At 41.1% G+C, this 13,324-nt stretch overlaps 1 protein-coding gene across 1 annotated transcript in view; it reads right to left on the reverse strand.

Moving 5' to 3' along the window:
- Spata16 (spermatogenesis associated 16) overlaps positions 1–13,324 on the reverse strand; it is a 258,714-nt gene that overhangs the window by 20,655 nt on the left and 224,735 nt on the right. The window contains exon 9 of the mRNA XM_027391821.1: positions 11,488–11,571. Coding sequence (XP_027247622.1) covers positions 11,488–11,571 — 84 coding nt within the window. The remainder of the gene's footprint in view (positions 1–11,487; positions 11,572–13,324) is intronic.

The raw sequence follows: 13,324 nt of genomic DNA on the forward strand, positions 1-13,324 counted from the left end.
TGCACTCCCACCAGCAGTGGAGAAGTGTTCCCCTTTCTCCACATCCTCTCTAGCATAAACTCTCATTGGTTTTTTTGATTTTAGCCATTCTGATGGATGTAAGATGGTATCTCAGAGTTGTTTTGATTTGCATTTCCCCGATGGCTAAGGATGTTGAGCTTCTTTTTATTCTACATTTCAATATAAGTTTGATTTACACACAATTCACAGAGGTTTTGGTTGTATGTGTGGGATGAATAGGGGAAAATATTTTTAGAAGTAGAAGTATTGTCTTGAGTTTGTAAAACATGATTTTTGAGCCCATGGATCCCAACAAAGTGTAGTTTTGCTTCTTTCATCAGTCTGCAAGGTACTTCTAAACATTTCCCTCATTGTAATCAAGCACACCTCCTGTTATAGAGGTTTTCTAGTTACCAAGAGATCTGGGCAGTTAAAAGACTACTGAATTCCCTTCAACTCTAGACGAAGGGAATTCACTCCATCCTTTCTCTAGATTAATATTTCTCCCACATATATCTACAGTCATTTTCTCATTAGCCATTTTCTAATCCTCTAGAGCCTGTCCCAGAAGAAAACCATTTTAAGAGTACAGGTATTGCATATGATTGTGATGATGTTGAGGAATGCAGAGGTATTTGTGCATATTGATTTGATGTGCTTTAGTGTACATCTTTTATTCCATTTCTACATGCCATTTGCCCTTCTCCAAAAGACAATGAGTGTACCACACATGAGCAAAAGGCCTGCAGGTCACATGTGCTCAACTCTCTACCAATCCCAGTTTTAGGCAGAATGGGACACTTTCTATGTTTCATTAGTGACATGAGCAATTGTCCTTTTATTACCTTTAAAAATATATCATTATTTTAATTATAAATAGATGTGTCTGCCTGTTGGTATGTGCACATAAGTGCAGGCACCTATGGAGGCCAGAGATGTCAGATCCCACAGAGTTGGAGTTACGGATGACCAAGTCACCTGATTTGAGTGCCTAGCACTGAACTTGGGCTCGTTGGAAGAACAGCAAGTGTTTTTAACTGCTGAGCTATCTCTCCAGTCCATCCTGTTATTTTCAAGAATTATAAAGAATGGCAACCCTTACTATATAGAATTCATGCAACAGAATACCGGACCAGTACTCTTTAGTTCAAAATGCAGTAGACACACTGTCTCCTCTACTGCTCACTCTTCAGTATTACAATGAATTCTGAAAAGAGGCACTTTGAAAAACTTTTGAAAAGATGAAAACACTAATAGAGTTCGAGTAAAATGAGGACTTTCAATTTTAGTTTAGTTACATCTTTATATTAGCTTGTGAGTGAGTCAGACAGGGAGAGAGGTGACAAAGTGAGGGAGGTAAACAGGGACAGACCCAAGGACTTTTGTGTCAGGATGGTGATGTTAAGAGAGGCTGCAACAATATGTGCTTATGAAATTTTGTTGCCTTTGAAATCCGAAGGCATCTTAGAATGCTAATTCAGACGACTCACCAGAGAGCAGACCTCGGAACAACAGTCAGTCTGCACAAGAAGGTCTCGACTCTCAAGTCATGCTCTTGATTTTCTGAAGTTTCAGGAAGAGGGAAAACAGTAAACCACAAAGGCAACCTTAAATACAATATGTCCACAAAGAGAGGGTTCGTTAAGAGAGGCAGTAACAACTGGGCATTCATGGAAGATTTGTGGGTATCGAGGTTCGGGCCAGGCCAGGCAGATGCTGAAGAACAGTGTGGGTAAACGTTCAGATAACAACAAGCCGTGATCTAGAGATGGATGGAGGCTGTGCATAACAGCCTTTCATCACAATAGCCTTACCATCCATCCACTCAGTCAAAAGGAAAAATCAAAGCTGGTCTCATTGGCTGCTACAGAATCAGAGCCTGGAGTAGGCCACACTCTTTATGCTACCTTTGGCACCTGTGTTTGTCTTAACGTAACTGTTTCAGCTGGAGATTAGGATTCGAAGGGTCTCTGAATTAAATCCAATTCCTAATCAAACCATGCAGTACAGTCTTGGGATTATTTCATGGTTAATTCTACAGTGCTCTTTTCCTTATCCTTCACAGAAACACAATGACGGCTGTGTCATAGGGTTGTTGCCATCATTAGGTGTTAACACAATCAAGTGTATGGCACATCCTGAGATCGATAATATCTACTGATAATATTTATCATCACAGTATTAGCTTTATTTTCTGCAATAAATTTTGCAAGCCTGTTCTGACTGATTATGATATTTAACCCAAGCTACGCTTCAGTCAGTCAAAGACAGTCAGTTGGATAATGGTATTTTGCTAGGTCCACTGGAATGACAGCAGGCTAGCTGTGTCATCATTTAAGATCCTGTTTAAAATGGCCAAGCCCTGGGTATGTGCTCCTTAGATGAGGGTCACCTGAGGATCAGACTTCTACTGCAAAAATGACCTGTCAAATAATCAGAGTTTTAAAAGACACTATCTTCAGCCAACCAAGGATATAAGAGAGCTTCCCAGTTTTGGAGGAAAAGCCAAGCCCTGGAAGGAAATGAGGGACAAGAAAGAACTGCCAGTGACAGTGTGAGAAAATGCTATGGTTTGAATCTTGACAGTCTCTTACAGGCTCAATCACCGAAGGCTTGGTCTCTAGTGCTGTTATATAGAGAGGTAAAGTCTCCAGTGGGTGGGGCATAGTGTACATAGGTTTTTAGGAGTGTGCCCTTGAAAGGACATTGGAGCCCTACTCCCTTCCTAGTTCCTTCCTGCCTTTCCTGACTTGCTCTTCTTTTCTCAGCTACCACCAGGTGAACAGATATCCTTTGCTGTGTTGCTACGATGATCAACTGCATTGCCCTATGGCCAATGTACCAGAGGCAAGCATCCACGGGCTAACACCTCTCAAATCATGAGCCTAAACAAAGCTCCTATGTTTTGTCAGAGTCCTGGAAAGTGGAAAGTTTACCAATGCAACAAGCTAACTCTACACCTTGTCCCTCCAGAGAAGGGGAGAAGATGTTGGCCTCAAAGACAGCCAGATTTCACTATTTGTATCTGAAGCTCTGCCCTGTGATGGCAGCTGGCAAGAACCAAGGCTTCTGGCTTTCCCTACTCCACAGTATAGTCGTGGTGTCATTGTCCAAAAGTTCAGCTTCTGATGGCAACCATGGGTTTCTACAGGGCTTCGGGGAATCGCCTTCCTGGAGAGCCTGGCCTGGAAACCTGTACATAGAGAATCTGTTGATTTCAAATTGTAGTAATTATCCCTGTGGGTTTTTGGTCCTGTCTCTTCCTGCTTGTGCCTGGAGTAGTTCCTCCCCTTCCAAGCACAGCTAGTGACAAGGGCATTCAGGTCCCCCCCCACGACCTGCCTGAGACTATGGACAGAACTGCTTAGCTGTGCTCAGAGCTCACACCATAAAGGAAGATGGGGATATGCTAATGAGGACAGCCATAACCAGAAGTTGCAAGATTCACAGCCAAATTGCAATAAATCTGTGGGGATTCTTAAAGAACAAGACACACAGGAAAAGTCTGATTGCAGGACAAACTGCTTTGTAAATGAGCGGCACTACTGCTGAGTCTTGGAAAAGACAAGAACATTCACAAAACTCCTAACCCAATGCGCGCATTAGTCAGCCCTGCTGACTGGCGGATGAGTGATGGCGCTGCGTGGGTGAGCTCTCCCAGAGGAGCCTCTGGAAAGATTCAGGTCTGAATGTTGATGCACAACGTAAATAAAAGGCTGCAGTTTGCTCGTTTTTCCTCCTCAACCAATTGCCCCTGCCCCACTGCTCAATCTGTGTCCATGCTCCTCTGCTCTGCCTATGCCAAGTCGGCAACAGAACTGAGTTGCTGGGTATCCTAACCTATCCCATGTTCGGCTTCAAAGGCCCAGTGAGCATAGCTATGACCCTTTGTGTGATGACAATGAGGATGGTGTGAAAGTGAAGACTTCGAGGTAAAAAGGAACAAAAATGCAAATCATTTTGAGTGCCTTCATAGGGATATCTGGAGGACATGCATGCACTCTGCTTGCTAGATTCACTGAAGTTCACCACATTTTGTAATACTAGATGATATATCTATCTATCTATCTATCTATCTATCTATCTATCTATCTATCTATCTATCTATCTATCTATCTATCTTTGGTTTTTCGAGACAGGGTTTCTCTGTGTAGCTTTGGAGCCTATCCTGGCACTTGCTCTGGAGACCAGGCTGGCCTCAAACTCACAGAGATCTGCCTGCCTCTGCCTCCCAAGTGCTGGGATTAAGATGGATTTTAAAGTGGTCTTCCCACTTTAAAACTATATCTCATGAAAGCTCAGAGGTTGGGGGTTATGAGGAAACTTCTTTCATTGCTTCTAAAATATCAAAGTTTTATTTCTGTCATTTAGTCTCGAATTAATCCAGAGACAGAAGGATAGGTTAGATTCTGATGTCATTGAGACATTAGGCTTTATATAATATATATATATATATATATATATTTTATATACATATATACTTTATATACATATATATATATATATACTTTATATACACTTTATTTTATCTATATATTTTTTCCTTGTGAACTAGTTAACTCTTGGATTTGTAGTGAGAAGAAATCAGATGAGCCAACTTATTATCATTTGCCCTTTTGTTTCTCCGGTTAGGCCTCTTCATGAAATCTCAGTGGAAGGGCTGGAGAGAGGGTTCAGTGGTTAAGATCATATACTGCCCGTCATCAGACAGCTCACAACTCTAGCTCCAGGGGAATCTGATGATCTCTTCTGGCCTCTGTGGGCACCTGTATTCATGTGCCCAGACCCACACAGAGACACATATATCCACAATTAAAAATGAAATCTTAAAAGAAGCCATCTAAATTCAGTGGACATGAGGACTCATTGGTGAGTAACAAAACTGCAGGAGCAGGCCTGAAGTGGCGTGGGCCTGCACATACTGGACCTAAAGTGGGCCTGTTGGTATGTGTAAATAGGTGCTGTAGCAAACACGAGGAGAGTGTTAGTCTTTGACTTATACTTAGAGACAATATCTCTGTCCCCCCACTCCCACCCAGGGATTTTCCTATTGCTACCTTCCATCTCCTCTTAGGATCACTGGAATTACAGGTATGTGCCATAGTACCCAGCACTAAGTGGGTTCTGGGGATTTGAACTCTGATCTTCATGCTTTCACAGAAAGCAGTTTACAAACTGAACCATCCCCCAGCCCCAAAGTTAGTTAATTGCAATGCTAGACTAAACCAAAAGCTTTATGGTGGCTTCATTAGCTTAGATTGAAAGCATCTGAGACCTGAAGACGCTTATACTCATGTGCAGGCATATTCTTCTTTGGTTCAAGGCCACCCTGACCCCACACTCGGCCTCATACTTGAATGCAAACACAGTGTTGGACACATTGTTGGATACCTACCATCACTTGGACTTCTTCAGGTATCATCTATCCTGGGTTTCTATCACAGAAGTTTTAGAACCCAAAGTTAACTTAAGCCATGGCTTTGTTATTTACTAGCCATGTGAGTTTGGGTAACCTGCTAGATTTCTCTGTTTAATGAATTACACTTTTTACCTGGTTAAGATTAATGAGTTGGTATATATAAACAGGAGAATGTTCCATAATAAGAAATCAATAAATACATTTATTCTTTGATTTTGGTGGTTCGGCTTTCAAGAGATCTATTTAGTCAGAGCTGGGGAAGAGTGTAGACTTTTCTAGCCCATATCCTTATTTGTACTGGTAAGGAAACTGAGGGCCAGAGAAAGAAGATGGCTTCTTGCCATAATTTGTGATTTTTTTTTTGTTTCCAAATTGTTAGTTCAGAGTGTGTGATGGCTAATCTCCATTTTCAACTTGACTGAATTTATAGTTGCTTTGGAGACACACCTCTGGGTGTTTCCAGGGAGGACTAATTGAGGAAAATAATTTCAGGGAACTGGACAGAGGGAGAAGTTAGGTGAGACCAGTGTTCCTCTATTTGCATTCTGATTGTAGGCACACTGTGACCAGCTGTCTCACACTCCTGCTGCCATACTTTCCCCTCCAAGATGGATGATACCCTCAAACTGTGAGCCAGAAGAAATACCCTCCCTTTAAAATGCTCCAAGCACAGCTACAAGGAAAGTAACAAATGCAGGGTATTGTGTTTCTTTTGTAGCACTGGTCTCTCTTTCAATGCTCTTGCCTTTCTGAATAGAAGATGAAAGCCCATATTGTTCCCACCTAGGCTTAAGGCTTTGGCTTCCATTTTCTCTCCTGGATCACTGTAATAACCTTTTCTTGTATGGTGGTTTGAATGAGAATGGCCTCCACAGACTCTTATATAGTAGGGGGGCACAGATTTTTTTTCATGAATGAGTCTTGAATGTCTAGGACAATGTATAGCAGAGTGGAAGTCAAGTGGATATTTTGCTGTTCACATGAATGAAGAAGGTGTCAGTGGGACTTTAGTAGGATGTTCAAAAACAGAGTTCTTCCTCAGGCACTATTGTTATAGAATCAAACTGAGCAATGTGTGCTGTTCTTAGCCACACTATAGATGGGATGTTTCAACATAAGAAAATCCTTGCTACATTTTTAAAATGTGGCTTGTTCAGTTTTGTATCTGCATCACTAAACCAACATGAATGTATTTTAATCTTGAGTTAATTACTGGAAAGAACTACTCCACAGAGTTAAGCCCAAACCACCACCACCATCCTACAACTCTGTGAAGAGTGTGTTTTAATTCCATCGAGTGAGGGCAAAGCACAGTTGTTTCTGGGGAACTTGAGAAAAGACAAAAACACAGCCAGGAGGTCAGTGCTCATGAATCGGATTGCAGCGCGATGAGTTTTTTTTTTTAATAGACCCATAACAACGTAGAGCCCAGGAAACCATGTGAGGTAATGGGGATTCTGACAGACCCTTTAACTGTGTAGAATGAGCAGCTTCTGCCATAATTCTGCTGCTTCCGATGAAAATTTCAAGTGTTTTCATTAGGTACAACAGCTGTTTCTATTACAGATAACAGATCTCAGAGGTGGCGATGCTGATATCAACTTCCAGTGAGCTCAGAACACAGTGTAGCTTGTACAATTAGTTTTTTTTAATTATTTTTTTTTCCTGCACACACAAATTAACTCTGTAGCAGTAAAAGGAAATTACTTACTTGCTACTGGAATTGTCTGAGAGTGATACCATCATCCTGTGTAGAGTCACATTAGCCAAATTAAAAGCCCCTGGGAAAAATTTGGCACCCTGTTCTTTCCCATTCACATCTTCCTAAAGATCTCTCAGGAGCTTCTATTTAGAAAGCTGTGATCATTACTGGGGCTTTTAATTTGGGAAGATTGGCTGTTCACCGGTGAGTCTGCCTAGACACCCACTGGTTGGGTGTGTAGTGTGGGGGTCCGCTGTGTTGTGATTTTGGGAGGCCTTGACTTCACTGTTTGCCTGACTCCTTGCTTGAAAGTATGTTTTCCAGTCCAGGATACAGAGCCACTCTGCTGTTGTGTCTTGGCTCTGAGATGGTCACCATCATCTCCTTGGTAGTGGAATCTTTTCTCTCCATTTATGTCTAGGCCAGTGACTACATACATCACTATGACATGGCAGAAGTTGATGTAGAAGGAAGGTTACTCTTAAAGACGGAATGTTTTTACTCCCCTTCTCTTAAACTGTTCTCTTGGAACCCAGTTAGATGCCGTTTTAAAGCTTGTTTCACATGGGAGACCTACATACAGGCAACTGTCTCAGCTGACCAGCTGTCAGGCGTGTGAGGCAACCATCTTGAAACATTCACAGATGTCAGACCGATGCGGACAAACCATAGTGTTGAACCAGGTGGGAAACGTTTTAGGAACCATCTGGTAGAGTCTGATCAAGGTTTTGGTCTGAGACAATAGTGATTTTTTTTTAAATCACTGCACTTAGGGTTGTTTGCTACACAGCACAGATAGCTGAAGTAAGGCCAAAGTAATAAACAACAGGCTAGGTATGCCCATGAACACAGGCACCATGAACTGTAGCATACAGCCAAGTGCAAGAAGCATTTTCAAAAGATACAGAAAGATGTTGATCTCTCTTCCATCTTTCTAGCCTGGCCCTAGGATTTACTCATTGGGCTGTGGCTCTATAACTACTTGGATTTATAAATGTAAATATTTACTCAGTGTATGCAAATATTTCTGGGAGGTGTACTGTTATAAACTGGAGTACAGCAACATTTTTCTTCATGCAACTGGATAGAAAATAGTTTGACTTAGTGAGTGATTATAGTGGCCAAGTTGACCTAGACCACATGTAAATGAAAGGCATGGCTGCAAGCAATAAACTTTACTAACAGAACTAGGTGGTGTGTTAAATGTGACCTGCAGCTTGTAGTTTGCTGATCCCTGTTTAAAGTTATTGTGTATAGCCAGTAGAAACAGTTGGAAATGTTGCTGACTCCTCAGTATTAAATTTATTTCCTTATCCTCCAGCTCTAATTCTTTCTTCAAGCCCTTGCTCTCCTTTGTAGGTTTCTCTCCCATAGTTTGAAGTGTGCCCCTTCACAATTCTCTTTATGTGGTCTTTCTTAGCAGTGTCAGTCACTCAAATGATTTCATTTAATGTTACCTGGCCAAGGACCTAGACACTTACATCTCTAGTCAGTCCTTCTTTCTTGACATCCTTTTTTTTTTCTTATTCCTTGTCACCTTCATTCAGTATTTATCCAGAACTTGAGGCTCTATATTTTCCCTTGGGCATCTTGACAGCATCCTGGTTATTTCATAAGTGGCTGTGTGGATGCTGCAAGCAGGAGAGAAACTGGTCCACTGGTGAGACAAAGAAAAACATTCAACTACATGCATGTTCCTTTCTCTCTGCCTTCAGTTTACTCTGGTCTTCTTGTGAGCACATTTTCAGAAAAGCCATCCCCAGGACACAAACACCTATTGTTTCTGAATCTGATTTTTCCAAAAGCTACAGAATTTCTCCAAGATCACTGAACTCCTCATCACTTCATAGTATCAGTGGGTTAGTGTATCCTCCTGAAAGGCCTGTAGCCCAACCCTTCTAGAAACTTCCTTCTACTTCAGAGACCCAGGAGTGACAGAGCAGCACCTTCAATAAATGCTTGAGTCAGGCTTGACAGGTTTTTAATCCAAAAATTTCAGTTCAGAAGAATGGAACTGATTTTCTTTATTTTCTCCTTTACCTGTTCAGTCTCTTATTTAATAACGTCATAGTTATTCATTTAAAAATTACATTTCTCTCCCAATTTATTTGCCCCCCCCCATGCTCACATATGCATCATGAAATGTGTGTGGAGACCATAGGACAATTTATAGGAGTCAGTTCTCTATTTCCATCATGTAGCTTCCTGAAATTGAAGTCAGGTTGTCAGTCTGGGCAGCAATTGCCTTTACCTCTTATATTAAATTCTCATTCAGCTATCTGGTGTGGCTTTCCCCTCCTGACTACACTCTAAAGTGGTTTATATCCTTATCAAAAAACTACCCATGTAACAGTTTCTTTCTTTAGTAAATGATACCAGAAGGCCTCTCTCTAGCACCTGCCTCTTTGCTCAAGCAAATATCTTGATACTAGTCATTATTTTTCTTTATGTATGAGTGGGTTTTGCCTGTGTATATGCATGGTGTTCTGGTTTGAATGAGAATGCCTCTCATAAGCTGAAATATTTGACTATTTACTCCTCAGTGGTGGAACTATTTGGGAAGGATTAGGAGGTGTGGCTTTGTGGGAGGAGGTGTGTTTCTGGGGTGTATTAGTTAGGGTTCTCTAGAATAACAGAACTTATAGACTCTCTCTCTCTCTCTCTCTATATATATATATATATATATTATATATATATTTCCACATATATATGGAATTATTAAAATGATTTACAGGCTGTGCACAGCAAATCCAACAATGGCTGGCTGTGAATGGAAAGTCAAAAAATCCAGTAGTTACTCAATCTATAAGGCTCACTGTCTCAGCTGGTCTTCAGTATACATTGGAGTTCTGAAGAAGTAGGCTCTAATGCCAGTGAAGGAATGGACTTGATAGTAAGGCAAGAGCAAGCAGGCACAGAGCAACAACTTCCTTCTTGCATGTCCTTATATAGGCTTCCAGCAGAAGGCATGGCCCAGATTAGATCTAGATTAAAGGTACATCTTCCAACCTCAAAGATCCAGATCAGAAGTAGATCTCCCTACTTCAAATTAAGCAGAAATCACTCACCAGTGAGGTGTGTCCTCTACTTTTTGGTTATAGTTAATTCCAGATGCAATCAAGTTGATAACCAAGAATAGCCATCACACTGGGGACAGACTTGGAGGTTTCAATAGACTTGCATTTTGAGTATGTGCTCTCTGCTTCCTGTTTGTGGATCAAGATGTAAGCTCTCAGCTGCTGCTCTAGCCCATGCCTGCCTGTCTACAGCCATGTTCCCTGATATGATGGCCAGGGATTCTTATCTCTTTAGAACTATAATACCCAAATAAATCCATAAGGTGCTGTGCTGGTTTGAATGAGAATGGCTCTATATAGCCTCATATGTTTGAACACTTGGTACCAGTTAGTGGAACTGTTTGGGAAGGATTAGAAAGTGTGGCCTTGTTGGAGGTGTGTCACTGGGGTTGAGCTTTGAGGTTTCAAAACCTCATGACAGGCTGAGTTACTCTCCCTCTGCCCACCTGCCAGTCAGCATCTGCAGGAAGTTATGAAAGCGGTTTGCTTCTCAGCCAGTCATAATCACACTGCTTCTGCCCAGCAAGGCATCTCTGATCCTCAAGTACGTATGAATTCTGTTGATTTTGTTGATTTAAGAGCACACATCTCCTGAGATTCCCAGAATCCCTTCCTATGGACATTGCTTATTAGATTGAATCCTTCTTTGTTTTGTTCCTTTTGTCCACAAAGGGATGGGAGGAGACTGAATGGGAAGTAGAACAATTAGAATGTATTACGTAGGGGAAAGCTGGAGGTAGAGTATTACAAACTCAGACAGTTCTATAGTGTCACCCTACTCTCCTGAGAACGGAGGCCAGCTGACAACCAGTAAACATTGCTGTGGGGACCAGTGACTAGCCATCATGTTTCTCCCCTACCAAAACCACCCAAGTGCAAGATTCTAGAGCTTGAGCTCTGATGTGTTTCCCAAGTGAGTGACAAACAAACAAAAACAAAACAAAGAACAAATAGTTGAAGAATCAAAGAAATTCCAAGGAAAAGGGTTTAAAAAATTACCATTACAAATAATGAAGAAACAGATCATTTAAATAGAAAATGAAAAGGAGCAAGGACAGAGAGGATGGTGGCTATGATGGCCACAGTGCAGGGGACCAATTAAACAAATCCATTGTTGGTTTTGGTTACATTTCTAGTTCTTTTGACCACATTCACTTCACAAAGAAGGCAGACCAAAAACAACCCCAGGGACTTCTCTCATTTCTTTTTTATCTTCTAAACAGATTTGCCCCAAGGTGGACATTTTCTCTGAGGATAAGATACATTTTCCCTTCAGCTCAGAGTTTTACCTTTTGGATTGTATTCCACACACGTTCTTTGTCACTCTTTCTTCCTTCAAGGGTGTCCATGGCGTCTGCCATTAGCGACTGCAGCTGTGATACCAAGATAAAAATTATCAGCATGGAATTCACACAGAAATAACTTCTCTAAATACACAGATTAAAACCTAATTAAAAAGTCATTTGTACGCTGATGATTTTATTACTCATATTTCCCCACAATGAACACCACCACCTCAACTCTGCTCCAGTCATTACTGAGTATTGCTGTACCCATAAAATATTAAAACAATGAAAAGATTCTTCCTCCAAATTTGTAGGAAACATATAGGTTTTAATGTAGTAAGTGTTGATGTTTTGTTAAAAACAGATTTGGGCTGTAAAGGATGACGGCAGTAGTTAATTCTCTCAGGAAATGCCATGTAGTACATGAATGTGCTTTAGTATTTTCTCCTGAGGCTAATGCATCATAATTCTAGACATCAGGAAAAAGCTCTCCAGAGGACAATACTAAAACTGCACTGTTTTATTGCCTCTTAAAGACTCTCCTTCATTTAAACTCTTTTACTATTGTTAAAATTTTGTAATAACTAATTTTTTTCTTCTGTGTTTTTTTTTTTAAAGGTCCCTTAGAAACAGCACACTTTACCTACACAAAAGCCATTTGTTATCTTCCAGTTGAAAGCAATATGATGGGCTGGGTGGGGCAGCACATGCCTGCCATCCTAGAACTTGATAGGTGGAGGCAGGAGGGTTGCAAGCTCAAGGCCAGCCCCTGGCAGTGGTCTGGTCTACCTGAGACTTCATCTCAGAAGAAACAAACAAACAAAAGACAACATAGTGGCAGCAGTGGGGAGGCTGAGGCAGGAGGATCCCATGTTCAAAGCTCCAATGAGCCAGAGAGCAAGACCCTATTTCAGAAACTAATAACAAATCTGATCACGTGTCACATGTGTGGGCTATATCAGACCGTGTGAGACTGAAACATTAACCCTTAGATAATCTCTCTGATGCCAGGGAGTTTGGTCAGGAAGGCAGAGAGCAGAGTCACTTGAGAGTTTTTCTGAGCCACCACTGTTCCCATGGTGCCCTACAAGGTTAGCTTGGGATTTACTTTTTAAGGTTAATGCATACTTGGCAAGTGGAAAGTGAAATCTATTGCATAAAGTGATGAAACCTTCTAAGATACAGGCTGTTCAAATGTTGGGGTTGTACCCACACAATTATTTATCTTTGTGTCTGTCTATCATTTATCAGTATGTCTGTCCACATATCTACTTGCCATTCAAATACGTATCTGTCTATCTTTCTAAATTTTGGGAGTGTATAAAATATGAAATTATCCCATGAAATCCCAGTTTTTAAAGTATAAGCTATTGAAAAAATTGTGCCTTTGGAAGGCATTTTGTGATATTGGTTTTGAGCCCTTTGTGCATATTTTAAAATATAAGCATTTCTGGAGGGGGGCAGGGAACCCCACAGGTGTGTGGCTCAGGGGACCTATAAGCAAAGAATCCCTCTGCCTTTTTCTTATTTGAATACTGAATGTGCTTTTAGGAAGACAGGAGTAACATTTTCCTTTCCAAATTAACATTTTCTTTGCTTCTCTTATCTTAGAGGAGCATTAATCACCTAAAATTGGTTATAATATGCCCTTTGAAAACATCACACTTAGCACACTGTTGAATGTCTCGTGAGTGGCAGGATGAACACACTGTCTTTTAAAAGGTGTTCTTTTCCTCACCACCATGATGGCTCAGACAGTCTCATCACCACTCTCACTTACAGATTGCTTGAGAAAAGCTCCATGCATGGGCTTTAGCCTTGGTTTGCAGTGCATTTTTAC

The sequence above is a fragment of the Cricetulus griseus genome (genome assembly GCF_003668045.3).
Source record: "Cricetulus griseus strain 17A/GY chromosome 1 unlocalized genomic scaffold, alternate assembly CriGri-PICRH-1.0 chr1_0, whole genome shotgun sequence".
NCBI classification, from domain to species: domain Eukaryota; kingdom Metazoa; phylum Chordata; class Mammalia; order Rodentia; family Cricetidae; genus Cricetulus; species Cricetulus griseus.